Source organism: Somniosus microcephalus, chromosome 15 (genome assembly GCF_052327205.1).
Source record: "Somniosus microcephalus isolate GS21.2 chromosome 15, FLI_Smic_1.0, whole genome shotgun sequence".
In the NCBI taxonomy this organism is placed as follows: domain Eukaryota; kingdom Metazoa; phylum Chordata; class Chondrichthyes; order Squaliformes; family Somniosidae; genus Somniosus; species Somniosus microcephalus.
Window position 1 is genome coordinate 61,879,039 of NC_141001.1, and position 19,260 is coordinate 61,898,298.

Consider the following 19,260-nt stretch of genomic DNA (forward strand, 5'->3'; position numbering starts at 1 on the left):
GACTGGAAGGATCCGGTGGCGAAAAAATTGAGGGCCACGGAGACCTTGAGGGCCAATGGCTGCACTGTCGTTGTCCTTCTCTGAAGCTGCAGGTCTGGTTGCAGGAGGTGACAGCATCTGTGACCACCTCCTTGGTGAGCCGTAGCCTCCGAATCCACTGCTCCTGGCTTAAGTGCAGGTAGGAGAAAAGCACTCAGAAGACCCTAGGTAGGTAAGGCCTACTTCTGACAGCCCTCCTCCTCTTCCTCCTCCCTCTGTGAGCAGCTTGTCCTCTTCTTTGCTGCCTCTGCTCCATCTCCCTGTCATGCTCCAGCGCGAGGGGTCTGCAAGTAGAACCCCCATTACTGGGAGCAAGTGGTGTGAGCAGAACCCTTAAATTCAGAAGCAAGGTCCTTCTCCAGTTGCAGCACCACTCCCTGTCACTTCACCAACTGTAGAAAGCTCCAAACAGTTGCACAAACTTGCACAGAGCCAGTAGAAATCAAAAAGCAAGTCACTTGCAAGTTGCTGATGATCCCTGTAAATACTGCAGGTAAGGGGTCCGTTGTGCAGCTGAACGCATGTTCAGCTGTTTGTGTTTTGGAGAGAGCATTGAATGGAGCGGTAACATCCAAAATGGCAGGTCGTACGTCAAATCAGCGCTGCACACTGATTGATGTCATGATCTGACTAATTAGCATTTTTTTGGTGAATGCAGGCAACAGCTGCGCTGCTGACCTGCCCAAAATGGCAGCCACCACAGGCGGCGCCAGAAGTGGGCGGAAGCAAAGCGGCCGCCATTTTTATGCCGAAACTGGCCTTAACAGCCGGCGCTGAGGTGCTATATTTCACGGCCTACTTCTCTAATTGCCTGTAAGTTTATTTTGCTATAAATAATAATATAAGATCAAAGTATTGGATAAAAACAAGGAATGTATGATTGAATTATATCTGCATACCCTGGGGCAATTATCCTCTACCCCTGCTTCGACTGAAGACTAAACTTGGGCCTGGATTTTCCACATTGGGTGCAATCAGCGATCCGGGTGGAAATTGTGCTCAAAATTATGCCCGTTTTCAGAAGTTGTTTTTGTTCAAGATTTCCCCTCAAACTCATTTGCATAGTGCCAAACGTAAAATCTGCCATGAACCAATGCAATCAGGCAGCGTTTTAGAACGTAATATTATTATTTTTTTTAATTTGCATTAAAAACTGTTCCTTGATATATTTAAGAGCTGCTGCAGTTTTATTATTACAGCTGAAACTGGGTTAATCACAAAAAATAAGCATTTTTTAATCAGAGTGTCTAGTCCAGCACTTGTGAGTAACCTGATTTTAAATAACTGAAAATGACTTAAAAAAACTATACAGACCCATTTCTTAGTAAATTTTTAAAAAATGTAAAAGCTTTTAAAACGTGCCTATTAGTGTCCTAGTGCCTAAAAATAGCAGCTTAATTTCAAGAGCCTCGTCGAAGGCCCGCAAAGAGGCGCAATTAGTGGAAGCTCGCCATGGTGATTAATTCGATCTGGGGGCATGGCCAGTTTTGTGGGTGGGCCTGGTTTCTAGCGTGATGTTCTTTAAAATAGCGCAAAAGATCGCAGAAACTCGATTTGCGCTGAATGTAATCTGCGCTTGAAATTCTGCAATCTTTTGCGCTGGTGTGGATGATTTGGGACGAAGTGTGCTGGAAGAAATGGCGCTGCCTAGCAGAAAGTCCTGTCCTTAGCATTCACTCCGCAAGTGCACCCAAACCATGAGAAATCAACTGCTATCCCTTTAAATTTGAGCAGCTGGCCAGGTTTTGCACATTCCCCCAATTAGGCTGGCAGCCAACACAAGGCCAAAATTGTGCATAGAGCTTCTGCTAATTATTCAGATGAGCTGACCCAGCATATCTTTGGGCAAGGCAGCCAACTATTCCTGGCACAGGCCTTGCAGTTCTTGCTAAATTTGGGGTGTTAAAGTTTAAGGCACTGCATTAGAGAGATTACTGTCCTTACTAAGTCCCAGTGACTGAGGCATCAGCAGGATAATAATTATACTGTGGCGGAGGCCACATAGGGACAATAACACAATGTATAGCCAATGCTGTTATATGTACCTAAACACAATTCACCTTGTATAGCAATGTTGTGATATGTACATGCTGGGTTGGGTTATTGGTGCAGGGTCCCTTTAAGAGCGTCGGGAACGTGATGACGTCATGACGTCGGTTGCGTGATGACGTCATAGCCCCTTCACGGGGCTGAGCCTTCAGACCTCATGGAGATTGATTAAAGTAAGACACGTTTTGTTTTTGCTTAAAGAAAAGTCTCAGCCTGTTGATTTGTGTCGACTCCAACAATACTGTTATATTTGAAGCAGCTCCTGGAAAACTCTACTTACTTGTTTCTGATAATTCTTCGTATGGTATGAACTCCAGAGAATCCCTCACTCAGGACCAGTACAAACTTTCACATAAGGAGCCTATATTTCACAAACAGACATGCCACTGCCACAAAATGGTTCTATGTGAAGCTCCATTAAAGTTTAAAGAATTTTATACCTCACAGGAGTAAGTTCATAACAAATATACCTGCTTATATATCTATCCCCTATACATTCCAAACAAGCAAAAGCTGAATTTCGGGGGAGAAATTGGGTATAGCCCCGTTTGGGGCGCTAGTTCTGGCGAAGCGCAAAGCCTAGCGCCAGTCGCGATTTAGCGCCACCTGGCGCGATATTGGGTCATTGCGCCCCTGAGGTTGATTGCGGTGCTAAATCAGGCGCTGCACGAGACTCTTAAGGCGCTAACCCGGCGGTGCAACCCAATTTAGCGGCGGCAGGGTGCAGCGCAGGTGCTGTCAATAATCACTTTCCCTGAGACGCACTGGCGCCGGCCAGCTCTTAAAGGGGCAGGTCAATTGGTATCACCAGACACACGCACTGCCTTGTAGGCCTTCAAAGCGGTGGGAGCCTACCTGTGGCGCACCAGCCTAGCAAAACATGGAAAGGGTGAGGCAGAGGGTGGAACGCCTCACTGATGGGGCATTGGATGCTTTGGTTGGCGCAGTGGAATCAAGGCCAAGGAAGATGGTCGGAATGTGATTTATGTTTTGGACAGTCTCCCGGGTGTGAGAGGCAGTTATGTGTCAGTGTATTCGTTTTGCTTTCTGTTGCCATAGCTTTCTCATGTTTGAAGGAATCACATTTTGTGTAATGAAACACTTTCTTCATTTACAATGGCCATGCCTGCTATTCACATGCATCTTGCCCTTCACAGTCTTGGGGGTATCAGACCGGCTCCATTCCTGTTCTTGGAATGGCAGCAAGCATTCCGTGAGAGGGGCCTAGAAGCTACTTCTGATCAGCCTCTGACGTGCAGCCTGAGAAGAGCCGCTCGCGTAGAAGTTCAGGCCAGCAGGCATCTTCTCAGCCACCAACAGAGATGTCCTGCACCTTATCTGAGGCTGCAGATCTGGCTGAAGCAGCTGGCACAGCTCAGTCACCACCTCCTTTCTAAATCGCAGCCTTCTGACACACTGCTCCTCTGACATGTTCATGTAGGAAAACTGCTGTCGGAAAACCCTGCCAGCGTAAGGTCTGCTGTGGCGACGTCTGTTGGCCCTCCTCCATCTGGCCATGCCCGCCCCCCTCTCCCAGCGTCTCAGTGCCCTTTCCAGATGATTCAGCAGCAGGACGTTCCCCTCCAATGCAGCCCCCATAATAAGTGCCCACAGGAAGGTTCCCCGTTGTTAAGGCTCACCAACAGCAAGGTGATGGTCAGAAGGCTGAAGATCGTCTGCCTGCGCTGGCTCAGTGGTCAAATGGCTCTCAGTGTGCAGCTCAGCAACTCTTTGTAGCTGTCGAGGAAGTTGTGCTCCAGAAATGGCTGTCATTTTTAAACCACACCAGTCCCCTTTAAATAACTCCCCCCCAGGCCGAGAGCGATTGGGTAAGGTTCCCTGTAAGCTGTCACTAATAGCGCCAGGCGCTACGGATGGGGGTGCCACTGAATTTGCGGTCCGGGGCGCCCAAAAGGCGTTGCACACTGAAATTACTTCATAATCTGCCTGCTCCCATGAGCGGGCGCTACAAGTTTGCGCCGGCGCTAAATGCATGGTCAATATGGGGCGAGGCGCTAGGCACCCTGCGCCCACCCGGAAATTGGCTAGCGCCCCACTTCTCGGCCTCTTTAGGCGTTAATCGGTGGCGCTACCAACCAAATTTCTCCCCCGAAGTCTCAAAACGTTGACACAGGCTCAAAAAATCCAACAACTCAAAAACAGCCTTGAATATGTAGTTATGCTGAAAGTGCAGTGCCATCTCTTAAACTACAGGGACACCCAACATTCCATCACTTGTATAGCAGAAGACTGTGGCAAAAATTGCAGGGATTTTCCACATTTCCTGTGGGAAAATTGCAGGCCATTGTGGATATATACTGGTACTTTGTTGCTAAATCTAATTATAAGTTGTTTGCAGAGTTACCACAGTAACAGAGAGGCCCTCTTCACACCCCTTACACCTGCCGCCAGCCCCCTCCCCCCCCCCCCAGTTCACAGAGGCACTCTTCACACACCCTCCCCCCAGTTCGCACTATCACACTCCACCTCTTGCATCAGATCACACTGGCAAACTTCACCCCTCCCATCCAATTCATGTTTACACTCTTCTCCTCTTGAGACTACTCTTCTTCTCCTCCTTCTCCAGCTCACACTGGCACTTTTCTTTCCTCACCCCTCAGTTCATACTGGAGCCTTTTCTTCCACCCAACCAAGTTCATGCTGAAAACCCTGCCACCTCCACCTTAGTTTATTTAAGCATTCTTCTCCTTCCCCACCCAATTCATGCTGAAACTCCTCTACATCGACCCACTGTTTATGTTGGCAATATTCTTCCCTCTCCCACCCAGTTCACAGAAGCAATACAAGTTATGTTCAAAGTAATATTGTTTTGTATTTTAGTGAATGTGGCATTAATACTTTTCTGGTGCAGTCCTGCTGTCTATTCATAAATTTTTTTGTGTCTCTTGACTGGGTGCCATACTACAGAAATGGTTGAGTCCGCTCAAGTAAATGACCAGCGGTATGGCATTGATTACACCTGCCTCTTACATTTGCAACCTCTTGTGGTGTTGACGCGTCACTGCCAGGGTGGCCCTTTGCTGGAATTATTGAGGGCTCACTGCTTTTGGATGCTTTGTCTGCAGTCATTTGTTCACGGGTACATGTTGGCATAGAACTGCCACTGAAATGACAGCCAACTGCCTGCTCCTGCACTTTTGAATTCATGCCACTGATCGAAGATAAGTTCTCACAATGCCCCAGATTTTGCTGAGCATAAATCAGCGGACATGTATGGTTTTCTGAACCCCTCCCTTATGGTTGCCTTTATGCATTCTCCAACTCAGTTGAGCGTGGCGGCAAAGCCTTGAGACAATCACATTCCACTACTTTGCAGATTGATGTATGGAGGAAAGTGCCTATTCAAATGTTGCAATGTCTCATAAGTGAAATCAGATCCAAAATATCTGTGAGATAGCAAAATACTGCAGATGTTGGAAATCCGAAATAACAACAGAAAATGCTGGAAAAACTCAGCAAGTCAGGCAACATCCGTGGAGAGAAATTTGAGTTGACGTTTCGGGTTTGACCCTTCTTCAACACACTCCCGAACCCGAAACCCGAAACGTCAACTCAAATTTCTCTCCACGGATGTTGCCTGACTTGCTGAGTTTTTCCAGCATTTTCTGTTGTTATTTCCAAAATATCTGTGTCCTGATAAAATTATAGGGTGTTAGGCAGACCTGCCCCATTTGCCCTTCATCATCCCCCATCTCTTCTAACCCTTCATTACCTACAACCTGTGTTTCATGCACATTCAATACAAACTAGTCAACTTCACACTCGCATATGTAACTAATGCCTTTTTCTGGATCAGGCATATTCAATTTAATTCACATTTCACAATTTGAAAAAAGTGGTATAATTTCACATCCATGTATGGGCCTAGAAATTCAGTGGGCTGCGCCACCAGTTAGCGCCCAAAGAGGGCACTTAGTGAATTTAGCGCCACTGGCCACGCCTCCCGCAAAATTTAGCGGGGCATTAATGGCGGCGTTAGCCTGTAGCGCTGCACCGCCACCGATGGCATCATCGGTGTGCGCAGCTCCCCACTACCGCCCCGATTGCAATATTGGGTCGTGCCCCCCGCTGTAATGCCGGTCGCAAACTGCGACCGGTTCAGGGGGGCCGACCTGCGGCAGTAGTGGCGCTAATTAAAGGGGAGGTGTGGGGCGGCCATTTTTTTTGCTGGCCGCCTGCCAGCACCTCCTCGCACCGCCGTCCCCAGCCTCCTGCGCCACCCCCCCGCGGGCAGTGCTGGCTGTGTCCCAAGAGCCCGGCACCTCTCCTCGGTACCGGGCTCTTTTGCCGGCACTCGCGATCTCTGATCGCATTGGTGCAGGCCCCTCCCCTTTAAGAAGGGGAGGAAGGCCTGCAGTACCGCAGCGCGCCGTGCCGCAGCGTGTGGCGCTGCGGCACGTTGCGCTGCGATATTCAGTTTCAGTGCCCCAAGAGGGATGCGGGGCGCCTCGAGCAGCGCCCCGCTTCTGTTTGGGGCGCTGAAACTGAATATCGCGCTGGCACAAGCGGCTCCGTCCGGAGCGGTAATTCTGGCGCCCAGGCGAGCTTGGCGCCTAAATTTCTAGGCCATGGTGTTTTTCTCCTCTCTGTACTTGGCCTTACCTTAGCGGTCTTTTCTTACATCACAAAACTTGTTACACACTTCCTGACTGGTCCTCCTTTTTTGGGAGGCAGTGTTCATCTGGTCAGTAATTTGTTGCCAGGTTTGTTGTTTATTGGTGCACTGCCTGGTTTCTCCAAAAATATTGCCCTGTTTAGCAAGTTCTCCATCTACTATTACCTCCATGTCCCTGACACCGAATCTGCATTTCAGTTTCTTCTGCCTTCCACAAGGAACTTGTTTTCCTATATCCTGTGCGCTCCACGGTTAGATTAATTCACCTTTATGGTTTGGTACCAATTTAGCCCACTGGAAACTGAGAAACCAGCATAATTAAGGGCAAGTTATGGGTAACTGATTTTTGACCACTAATAATAGTGAATTCACTATTCAGACATGCAAGAAAGGGCAAAGTGCTGTTACATAAGTTCACAACTACTGACTTAGCCAGAATAAAAAAAATGGAAGAAAAGCATTCTAATGTTTGGAGCAAAATCTAGCCACAGGTTCCAGCCCATCTGATGCCTTTGCTGAGCCTAAAGCAGATAAGTGTCCCATTGTCAAGCACTGCTGTCATCGAACTTTAATGAACGCGGGGGGGGAAAACATTATTTTTGACAGATTTCATATCAGCTTTTATATCCAACTCTGCTGGGAACCTGATTGAACTGATACAACTATTCCAATAATCCTTTTGAATTTAAATTTGTGTGCAACTTACAGATGTCGTGTAATACTCTAACAGAATTTGTGAGAAAACAGGTTTCAAAATTTATACCAGCTGCAGCAAACATCTCACTGCACATTAATTAGGAAAATGGATTTAAAAGATAAAAAGTAAGGATGGCAAAAAGCTTTTTTTTGCAGCTCATTTTAATGCAATTCATATTCATTTGATTTTCAGCATTAACAAGTACTTTGGGTAAGTGACGAGAGGAAACATTGGGACCAGAAATTTCTCACCATTAACTCAACCTTTCTCAGTCAATTTTCAAATTTCTCACTGACTGAAAAACCATGGGAAAAAATCCAGCACTGAGGGAATGTTAATGTGACAAAAATGCTCTCTAATTTATTGTGAAAACACAGTTAAGAAGCAGTCTATCATCACAGTTGCTGTTCATTTCTTGAAGCTTCCCCCCCACCCTCCCCTCCCCTCTATAGATTTATACAGAAGGCAGATTACTTCGTAGAGTAATGGGCTCAGACATCTGAATGTGCATACAATAACAGTGTTGTAATTTTTACTGTCACAGAGCAATGAACGTTCCATGTTATTCTGCTTGTTGACTATGTGTAGGAAGCAATTTACATGGAGACATTAATGTAACTGTCATGTTACATCTAAGGGCAATGATGCAGAACTGGTTTGAGACAGCGCTGTGTAATGTTGATGCTCGTGGCAGACAGGATTTAGACACGTGGAAGTTTTAAACACTGTTAAATAATTTCCTTATTGTCAGGCAGCCTGGGTCACACCAGAATCAGACACAACAGAAATGAAACAGCAAAACTGAATACTGCAGATTAATATCTACAATTTAATATTTGCTATATGTGGAAGTTAAAGCTTTATTCCTGATCAGAAACAATGCAAAATAGATATATTATACAATGCAAAAATGTCTTCAGACAGTGATATCTGCTGCACATTGCTTTCCATATTTATGCTTTGTCCTCTCTATCTAAATGAATATCACATATGACAGATGATGACATTGCTTTTATTCATATTTTGCACATAAAAGTACACATTTTTTATTGTATTCAATTTTCCCATATGCAGGAAGAGGATGCTATTCAAATGGAATTCAGAAGTGGAACATTTTACAACTATCTCTGCTTCCTTGGGGAGCCATCACAAGCTGTTTGCTCATTGCATGCTCCTTTAGATTCTACAAGATCCTGGGCAACTATCTCCTGCAGAGTGAATGTAAATTATATTGTCTGAAATATCTGGGGCATGACTTTTATGTGGCTGAGAAATGTTTTATTTCTTTTTTAATTTATAAGACTATGATTATTTAAAGTCAAACCCTCAAATCTATTTTATTTTGACTTGACTATTTTTGGACACAACTTATCACATAATATTCAATGCACTTCAAAGTAATCCATTGTATGTGAAGTGCTTTGAGATGTTTCTGACAGGCGTGATAAGGCATTATATAAATGCAAGTCTTTCTTTTTTTCTTTTTTATGAATTAATAATTAAGAGTATGGTGATGTCTTTGGGAGGTCACTGGCTGAATCTCTAGTGACTAGTTTGAAAGACCAATCATTTTTTTAAAAACTGAGAATTAGAAATTGTCTGCTTCAATCTGAGTCGAATAGACAATGTAAATGCAGAGTTGCAAACCATGAATCAATTTTGGCATAATATAATGACACCTCCCAAGTAGGTTTGCTACTAGAACCAATTTTGGAGATAGTAGAGTAGATTTTTAATCCCCTCCTATCTCCTGTTTACCAAGAACCAGTTCATTTTTTTATTCTGTTCCCTGCCCCAGCTCCAGTCTACTCATGAGCTTCTATTTTACAGCTATATAAAAGAAAGATTTTGCAGTTATATAGCATCTTTCATGATCTCAGGATGTCCCAAAGCGCTTCACAGCCAATGAAATACCTTTGAAGTTTGTTCGCAACCTTAGTGCCATATTTGATCACAATTTAAGCTTCCTACCTCATATCCTTTCTATCACTAAGAATGCCTATTTCCACCTTCGTAATATCGCCCGTCTGCACCCTTACCTCAACTTATCTGCTGCTGAAACCCTCATCCATGCCTTTATCACTTAGAGACATGACTATTCCAATGCACTCCTGGCCGGTCTCCCTAGTTCTACCCTCCATAAACTTGAGGACATCCAAAGCTCTGCCGCCCGTGTGCTAACTCGCACCAAGTCCCGCTCATCCATTTCCCCTGTGCTTTCTGACCTACATTGGCTCCCAGTTAAGCAATGCCTCGATTTTAAAATTCTCATCCTTGTTTTCAAATCCCTTCATGGCCTCGCCCTTCCTTATCTCTGTAATCTCCTCCAGCCCTATAATCTCCCTAGACCTCTGCGCTCCACCTATTCTGGACTTTTGAACATCCCCGAATTTAAATGTGCCACCATTGGCGGTTGTGCCTTCAGCTGCCTAGGTCCGAAGCTTTGGAATTCCCTCCCTAAATCTCTCCGCCTCTCTACTTCTCTTTCCTTCTTTAAGACTCTTGTTAAAACCTACCTCTTCGACCAAGCTTGTGGTCATTTGCGCTAACATCTCCTTATATGACTCGGTGTTGTAGGAACGGAGGTTCCTATCAAAAAGACTGAGTTCGACTCAGGCAATTAAAACAATGAACTTTAATGAAACGAAACAAGCTTAAACTGGAAACTGCTAGAACACATCACTCACAGGTCTACTCTCCTTGAGGGCGCCACGAGGACTGATCCTCTGGTCAGAAGACTGACGTCATGGTGTCATAACGTTCTTCCCGCCATTGGGGCATCACGTGACTAACGGCATGACGTCATCACGTTGAAACCGCGCTGTAAAGGTAACTAGATATTGTACAGTCAAACAGTGTAATTAAAGGTACAGGCACAGACAGTAACTACATTGCTGTTAAAGGAATTATGTACAACTGCTCTGAGTCCTTTGGTGGCTCTGCCACATGCACCCCCCCAGAATTGTCTTTAACGGAAAAAGTGAGGCAAGGAGGAGGCCTGACAAGCCTGTCTGATCGACTTCGATACCCTGGTAGAGGAAGTTGATGACCGGTGGTCGAGTTGGCAATCAGTTGTGGTTGAGCAGGCGCGGCAAGCGCAGTCGAATTGGCAGGCAGCTTTGGTTGATCTGGTGCGACGGCTGCGGGTGGTCGGCCACGTTTGGGTGGTTGAGCGACTACGACAGGGTGGTCCAGGTCCAGGTGAGCCGGCTTCAAGCGGTCCACCGAGATGTGATCCGGCTTCCCTCCGACGTCGACCGAAAAGGATTTGTCTCCTGGTTCGATGACGCAGAAAGGACCAGTGTAAGGGGGCTTGAGCGGATCCCGGTGAGCGTCATGGTGGATGAATACATACTCCGCATTCTTCAGTCCCGGTGGCACGTAGGAGTTCTGCAAACCGTGATTGGACGTAGGTATCGGAGCGAAGCATCTGGCCGCTTCCTGGTGGTGAACGAGGTGCTGGGAGGCGGACCATGGCTCTGTGGGAGAAGGGAGGAAATCCCCTGGTACACGGAGCGGCTGGCCATAGACGAATTCAGCTGAAGACGATTGTAGGTCATCTTTGGGCGCCGTGCGAAGACCCAAAAGGACCCATGGAAGTCTGTCCACCCATCCTGCACCTTAAAGACTGGCCTGAAGAGAAGCTTTAAGTGACCTGTGGAATCGCTCGCAAAGGCCGTTTGCCTGTGGATGATAGGCGGTGGTGCGATGAAGTTTGGTGCCGAGCCCCTGAGCCACAGCATTCCAAAGCTCCAAGGAAAATTGCGGCCCGCGGTCAGAAGAGATGTCCGCTGGTACCCTGAAATGGGCAGCCCAACAGGAGATGAAAGCTCTAGCGACGTCTGCCGAAGTGGTGGCAACCAAAGGAATTGCCTCTGGCCACCTAGTGGTGCGGTCCACTATGGTGAGGAGATGAGTATAACCCTGAGAAGGCAGAAGCGGCCCCACGAGGTCCACATGTACGTGGTCGAAACGACGCTCCGGAACAGTGAACGCAGCCACTGGAGCCTTGACATGATGCTGGACTTTGGCCTTCTGGCATACGACGCAGGTATTAGCCCAGTCACGGACATCGATGTGCATACCTTTCCATACAAACTTAGCCGACATAAGCCATTGCGAAGCCTTCATCCCAGGGTGCGACAACCCGTGTATGGCATCAAAAACCTTCCGGCGCCATGCAACTGGCACGATAGGTCGAGGAAATCCCATGGAGATGTCGCAAAGGAGCGTGGCGCCTGCGGCCTGGAAGATGACGTCGGTCGCTTGGAAGCGAGAGGGAACGGTTCTATATTATTGGACCTCCGAGTCCGAGGCTTGATCTGCAGCCATGAGGGCATAGTCGATCCCCAGGTGCACCACGTGGACCATCGCACAGGAGAGGCAATCTGCCACCAGGTTGTCCTTACCAGACACATGTTGAATGTCCGTGGTAAATTCGGAAATGAATGTCAAGTGACGTTGTTGACGAGCTGACCACGGTTCGGCGGTCTTCGCCATGGCGAACGTAAGGGGTTTGTGGTCGACAAAAGCCGTGAAGGGACGTCCCTCCAATAAAAACCGAAAATGGCGAATGGCGAGGAAAAGGGCCAGTAGCTCCCGATCGAAGGTGCTGTACTTTATTTCATTCTTCCGTAGTTGACGGCTGAAAAATGGCAGCGGTTGCCACATGCCGTTGACCCACTGTTCTTGCACTGCACCGATGACGTAGTCTGACGCGTCGGTGGTAAGGGCGATGGCAGCGCCTGGAAGTGGGTGCGCCAGCATGGTTGCGTTGGCCAAAGCGTTCTTGGTGTCGCTGAACACCTGGACCATCTCGGCTGTCCAGGTGATTGGATCTTTACCGGACTTGCCCTTGAGGGCCCTGAACAAAGGTTGCTTGAGTTCAGCGGCCTTGGGGACAAAACGGTGGTAGAAGTTGACCATCCCCAGGAACTCCTGCAAGGCCTTGGCTGTCGACGGCCGCGGGAAAGAGGTAACCGCCTCAACCTTCATCGACAAAGGGACGGCGCCGTCCGATGTTATGCGATGTCCCAGGAAATCGATCTGTTGCAGGCCGAACTAGCACTTGGCCGGGTTGATGATTAAACCGTGTTGGCTGAGGCGCGTAAAGAGGGAACGCAAATGGGAGATGTGCTCCTCCTTGCTGGCACTGGCGATGAGAATGTCGTCAAGGTAGACGAAGATGAAACGCAGGTCTCAAAGAACAGAGTCCATTAAACGCTGGAACGCCTGTGCTGCATTCTTTAAGCCAAACGGCATCCGCAGGAACTCAAAGAGGCCAAAAGGGGTGATGACTGCGGTTTTCGGGACGTCTTGTGGGTGCACTGGAACCTGGTGATATCCACGGATGAGGTCGACTTTAGAGAAGATAGAATTTCCTGCCAAATGGGCCGAGAAATCCTGGATATGCGGGATCGGGTACCGATCCGGATTGGTGGCATCGTTGAGGCGTTGGTAGTCACCGCGTGGCCGCCAGCCGCCGCCTGGTTTCAGCACAATGTGGAGAGGCGAGGACCAGGGACTCTTGGATCGCCGAATGATCCCGAACCGCTCCATCGTGTCGAACTCCGCCTTCGCAGCTGCGAGCTTGCTGGGTTCGAGCCTTCTAGCCTGCGCATAAACCGGGGAGCCAGTAGTGGTGATGTGATGTTCAACACCATGTTTCGTCACTGAAGAGGAGAAGGTGGGCCTTGTCAGCTCCGGAAACTCCCCGAAGAGCCGCGTGAAGTCATCTGGAGGAGGAAAAGCACAGGCAATGGAGCGCGACGCGCAGGTGCCATGGTAGCACGGAATCGAGTGGAAGGTGGCCGCGTTGATCAGTCGGCGGTGCCGGACATCGACAAGTAGGCTGTTGGCACACAGAAAATCCGCCCCTAGGATAGCCTGTGAGACTGTGGCCATGACGAATTTCCAAAAGAAGCGCTGACCGCCGAAACAGACTTCGACCCACCGCTTTCGGAACGCTTGAATTGCTGCGCCATTAGCCGCTACGAGGGAAAAACCGAGGTTCCCAGTCTGCATGTCGAGCTTCGACGCAGGTAGAATGCTACACTGCGCCCCGGTATCACAAAGAAAACGGCGGCCCGAGAGGGAATCGGTGATATAGAGGAGTTTCCCCGTAGAACTGACTGCCATCGCCACCGCGGGACGCCTGTTAGACTTGGTCATCCATCGCCAGGGACGCCGCCTGCGCTTTCTTGTTTTTTTTGGGGGGCGAAAAACTGCAGGGGGAACGGCAGCATCGTGCTTTCGCGCCAAAACGGGCGTGGTAGGAGCACCTGCCCGCTGTAGGAGAAGCTGGAACCGCGTCTGTGGGGGATGGGCGCCTCGTGGCCGCGCAGCACTGCTGGGTAACCGTGAAAACCTTATCGGCTTTGGCCACAAGCTCGGTGCAGTCTGTAATGTCGGCTCTGGCTAGGGCAGCCTAAACCTGTTCAGGCATTTGATGGAGGAAAAGCTCCCGGAAGAGGAAACATTCCGGTTCAGCACCCAAGAGCGTGAGCATTTGGCTCATGAGCTCGGACGGTTTGGAGTCCCCGAGGCCGGGCAGCGTGATGAGCCGGCGAGCACGCTCCGACTTTGAGAGCCCGAAAACCTGAAGCAACCGCGCCTTAATTGCATCATACTTGCTGTCAGTAGGAGAACTACCGAGCAGGCTGATGATCCGTGATGCAGTTGCGCTGTCGAGGGCGGAGACCACGTAATAATAATGGGTCTGATCCGCGATGATGTTCCTAATGGCGAACTGGGCTTCAGCCTGGATAAACCAGGCATCTGGTTGTTGCTCCCAGAACTGTGGAAGTTTCAGCGTGACGGCGTTCGTGTCCATGTCGAATCTTCCACGAAAATCGTTCGTAGAAGTCGGGGTCACCAATGTAGGAACGGATGTTCCTATCAAAAAGACTGAGTTCGGCTCAGGCAATTAAAACAATGAACTTTAATGAAACAAAACAAGCTTAAACTGAAAACTGCTAGAACACATCAATTACAGATCTACTCTCCTTGAGGGCTCCACGAGGACTGATCCTCTGGTCAGAAGACTGACGTCATGACGTCATCACGTTCTTCCCACCATTGGGGCATCACGTGACTAACGGCATGACGTCATCACGTTGAAACCACGCTGTAAAGGTAACTAGACATTGTACAGTCAAACAATGTAATTAAAGGTACAGGCACAGACAGTAACTACATTGCTGTTAAAGGAATTATGTACAACCGCTTTGAGTCCTTTGGTGGCTCCGCCACAGTGTCAAATTTATTTTTATATAAAACCCCTATGAAGTGCCGTGGGACATTTTATTACGTTAAAGGCGCTATATAAATATAAGTTGTTGTTGTTATTGAAGTTTAGCCACTGTTGCAAAGTTGGAAAACGTAAACCTAATATACTGTTCAAAAAATAACTGGACCCTAGTTCTGTTTGCATATATGTATTGAATTGCCCTAACAGAAGGCAGTGATGTTAATGAGCAGCCCTTCTCAACCGAAGACTACATTATTCTGGAAAATGATTCATTGTATTGCTGCTTCCTGCAGTTTGCTCCATCACCAGTGAGGGTTGGAGATGATTTTTTTGACAGGGGATCTCTGAGTTAGTCATATGTTTCTGTTTTCTCTGCTTATTCCAGGAAGTTGTGGGGCGGGCTGGGTGGTGGTGGGGCGGTAGGTAGGTATAGGGATTAAATCAATCAAGGATGGGAACAAGTACATATAGACCTAATGGCCTTTTCTTATCCTCAGTACATAAGTACATAACTCTGACATTGTGCATTCAGCTGTTGAACTTTCCTTAACTTAAATAAGGTATAAACTCCTTGGCGGGAGTTTTCCGGGGTGGTAGCGGGCATGATCGGAGGCGGGTCGGGTGGGAAAGTGGTTATTTTTGACAGCAGGTCGGGAACCCACCGTCATTTTGCTCCCATGCGCCTTTCCCCCAGGCGCGTCTGTCAGCGCCGGCTCGACCCGAGCGGCAGCAGCGGCTGATCCAATTGAAATCATTATCAGGTAGTTTACAGGCAGTTAAGCATTTTTTTTCACTTAATTTTTAAATTTCCCTGCATGGCCACGGGATTCACGCAGCTCGGAAACTACATCTGTCAACCTGAGGCGGTAGTTCATTGGCCATTGCTCCAGCTGATTAGTTGACAGCATCAAATGTACACTAAAAGCTCCCACCTGACAGATCATCACTTTCCTCAGGCAGAAGCTATTGCTCAGTTCATTTCTAGCACAGATTCTGCAGACTGTAGGGGCTAGATTTTCAGTATAGGCAGTTTTGGGGCGCTAACCTTAGCGCCCGCCCGAAGTTAGCGCCCGCCCCAAAGTAGCGCCCCGTTGCCGGGAATTCAGTGGCTTCGCCCTAAGAGGTTGGTGGAGCGCTAAAAGAGGCGTTCCACTACTCTCTTTAGGCGCTAAGCCGGCGGTCCAGAGGGATAGCGCCCAGGCGGGGCGCAGCACGGGTGCGGTCATTTTTGCACTGACAGCAGACCCCGTGGTGCCGACCAGCTCTTAAAGGGGGAAGGGACGAATTGGTCTGCTGCCACGCCCTGCACACTGCAGCCTTGCAAAGAGGCCTCAACACTACTGCTCAGCCCCAGGGAGTCATGGCAACGCCAGAGAAGGCCCGTCAGCGTGCCCTGCGCTTCTCAGAGGGTGATCTGGACATCATGGTCACAGCTCTGGAGGTGAGGCGCAAGATCTTGTTTCCAGACAGTGGGAGGAATCCAACCCACCACGACTACACCAAAGCCTGGAAGCAGATCGCCCAGAGGGTGACGTTCACCGGCGAGGCCCCCAGGACCCATACACAATGCCGTAAGAAATACAACGATCTGACCAGGATTGTGAGGGTGAGTAGCCTTTCCAGTCTCCTCCTCATTCTTGCATGTACACCTGACATGATGGGCAAAGGGACCTGAAAGTCCTTTTGGCCAGCCCTCAGCCAGCAGCATTGGGACAGTCATGAGCATCAAATGGCCATTCGGCACTCTACACTTTGGCCAAGCTATTCCACCATGGGAGGCAGTGGACAGTACATCAGGGCTTCACTCTGTCCAAGCTATTCCACCATGGGAGGCAGTGCTCACTACATCAGGGCTTCACTCTGTCCAAGCTATTCCACCATGGGAGGCAGTGCACACTACATCAGGGCTTCACTCTGTCCAAGCTATTCCACCATGGGAGGCAGTGCACACTACATCAGGGCTTCACTCTGTCCAAGCTATTCCACCATGGGAGGCAGTGCACACTACATCAGGGCTTCACTGCGCACTTACAGCCCGTCCTTTCTCTTGCAGGCTAAAGTAGCGTTTAATCGCCAGGCCCATGCCAGGGGTGGCCGCGCCAAGCTGCAGAAGCTCACTCAGCTGGAGGAGCGCGTGTGTGTGCTCATGGGAGCACGTGTGATTGTCCCCACAGCGTGCGGTGTATCCGACCCTCCACTGCCCGGCAATGGTAAGGACCTCGCCTTTTGGCCCTCTCGCGTCGCACTGGCCCATCCGAGCTACCTCCTTTGCCACTGTCCCACCAATGCGCTGAATCCCACCAGTCCTAACTCCCTCGCTGACGCCGTCTCCTCACTCTGAAGCTACTCTTGTGCATTCCTGCTTTCAGCTGGTGACGACCAGGACCCTGAGGCTGCCAGTGACAGCACCTCCAACCAGGAGGAGGAGGAGGAGCAAGCCGGACCTTCGGGGGAACAGTCACGTCCCGCAGGAGAGGAGGAAATGCTCGACACCTCCTCACTGGACGAGTGCCTGGAGGAACTGTCGCAGGGCAATGCAGCTTCTGGGACCAGTGGCGTCCAGCCACCCAGCAGCCGTGCGCGTGGCCCGCGGCCTTCCCCCCAAAGGGGGGAAGGATCAGAGGGGAGTGCTGCTGCTCGGCACACTCGCCGTCACCAACGCGGCAAGGGTCCCCTAGTTCGGCCCCCTCCTCCCCAGCGGGAGAGTCGCGACTCCAGTCCGGACACCTTCACTTCGGAGGAGGTGCGGAAGCTCGATCAGATGGCCGACGACTCGGACCGGCGCCACACGGAGCTCATGAGCGTGGTGGGGCGCATGCCTGAGGCCATCGAGTCGCTGGCGACCAGTGTGCGCGAGTTCGGGGCAGCAACTGCCGCGACTGGCCGCATGCTAACTGATGCCGTCAAGACCCTGGCGGATGTGATGCGCGCGCACACCAGGACCACAGGGCCACTCACTGCTGCCACACGCGCTGTCTCAGGCAGGCATCGCCAGGGCAGGCGCCGCGCTGGACCATCCCAGCAAGCCGGCCGTCGGCTGATTGCTGCGGATCCTGCAGTGCGGGCCCGGCCGAGTGCCACCGCGCCACAGCACCAGCCAGCGCATCCCAGACGCCTGCTGGCCCACATTGCGCCATCCGTCGCCGCCATTCCCCCTCTGGGCCGTCAAGGGCAAGCGGCTGCAGCTGATGGTGGCCAGGCTCAGGTGCGCCACTCAGGAGACGGCCCCTCGAGGCCCAAACGCCGTGTAGGCCGCCCCCCAGCGGCATCTGGCGGAAGGGCATCTGAGCCTCAGGCGCCTTCCCCCAGCCTCGCAGCAGCCACTGGGCAGAGCTTGCGAAGGAGCAGCAGGCAGGGCAGGGGAGGCAAAATGCTGGCCAAGGTCTCGCCCTCGCGGGCCACTCAGTAGAGGGTGTGGCCAGCTTTCCTTTAATATGGCGGTGGCCATCTTTATTTTGCCCATGGTTGTGCTTTTGGAGGGCTTTTTTTTTGCGTTAGGCCGACGTTGAGGCCAGGTTTCAATAAAGGTGGAGTGGCTCCTCCCCAGTTTGTGGGAGTGAGTCGTTTGTTGGGCTTTTTGTGGGGCCCGTTTATTGTTTTTGGGGATTCATGTGGGAAGGGCTTTTCATTTTTGTTTAATAAAAAATTATCTTTATTCATGCAGTCTCCATGGTTGTTCTTCTTAGTGTTTGTTGGCTTCGCCGGCTGAGGGCTTGTGGAGCGGCTGCATTCATCTTCCCTCATGGCCCCTGGCCATTCCCTGACAGGGGGCTTAGAAGTACCGTGTAATAAGGTGGCGTCGTGCGGCCCTTGGCCCTGGTCGCTCCCTCCTGGGAACGTACTCCTGCTCCTCCTCCTCCTCCTCCTCCTCCTCCTCATGCTCCTCCTGCTCCTCCTCCTGAGGTGCTGGTCCAACGTCAGGTGGCAGTGCCTGAGTCCTGCGGATAGCCAGGTTGTGTAGCATGCAGCAAACCACCACAAATTGGGAGACCCGGTCCGGCGAATACTGGAGAGCTCCTCCGGAGCGATCAAGGCAGCGGAACCGCTGCTTGAGGACCCCAATAGTTAGCTCGATGATGTTGCGGGTGGTTTGATGGCTCTCGTTGTAGGCCTCTTCAGCAGCGGTCCTGGGCGCGCGGAGCGGGGTCATGAGCCAGGTGCACAAAGGATAGCCTTTGTCCCCGAGTAGCCATCCTCTTGGGGGAGGCTGTGCCTGGAACATGTCATGCACAGTACTCTGCCGCAGGATAAAGGCATCGTGGCTGCTGCCTGGGAAGCTGGCATTGACTGCCATGATGCGCTGCTTGTGGTCACAGACCAGCTGCACATTCAGAGAATGGTAGCCCTTCCTGTTGCGATACTGCTCGCCATGCTCCAGAGGGGCCCGCAAAGCCACATGCGTACAGTCAATGGCGCCCTGCACCAAGGGGAATTCCCCGAGTCTGGAAAATCCCAATGCGCGCTGATGCTGGCTCTCCAGGGCCATGGGGAAGGAGATGAATTGGCTTCTCCTTCTGAACAGTGCTTCGGTCACCTGGCGGATGCAGCGATGCGCGCCGTACTGGGAGATGTTTGCTATGTCCCCAGCAG

The 19,260-nt window shown here is 50.3% G+C and overlaps 1 protein-coding gene across 1 annotated transcript in view; it reads left to right on the forward strand.

The window, feature by feature from the left end:
- Positions 1–19,260, forward strand: part of LOC147106973 (uncharacterized) — a 39,445-nt gene that overhangs the window by 2,590 nt on the left and 17,595 nt on the right. Inside the window, exons 3-6 of the mRNA XM_086008513.1 lie at positions 698–852; positions 15,056–15,089; positions 16,724–16,880; positions 17,040–17,516. Of these exons, the coding sequence (XP_085864639.1) occupies positions 698–852; positions 15,056–15,089; positions 16,724–16,880; positions 17,040–17,516 (823 nt within the window). The remainder of the gene's footprint in view (positions 1–697; positions 853–15,055; positions 15,090–16,723; positions 16,881–17,039; positions 17,517–19,260) is intronic.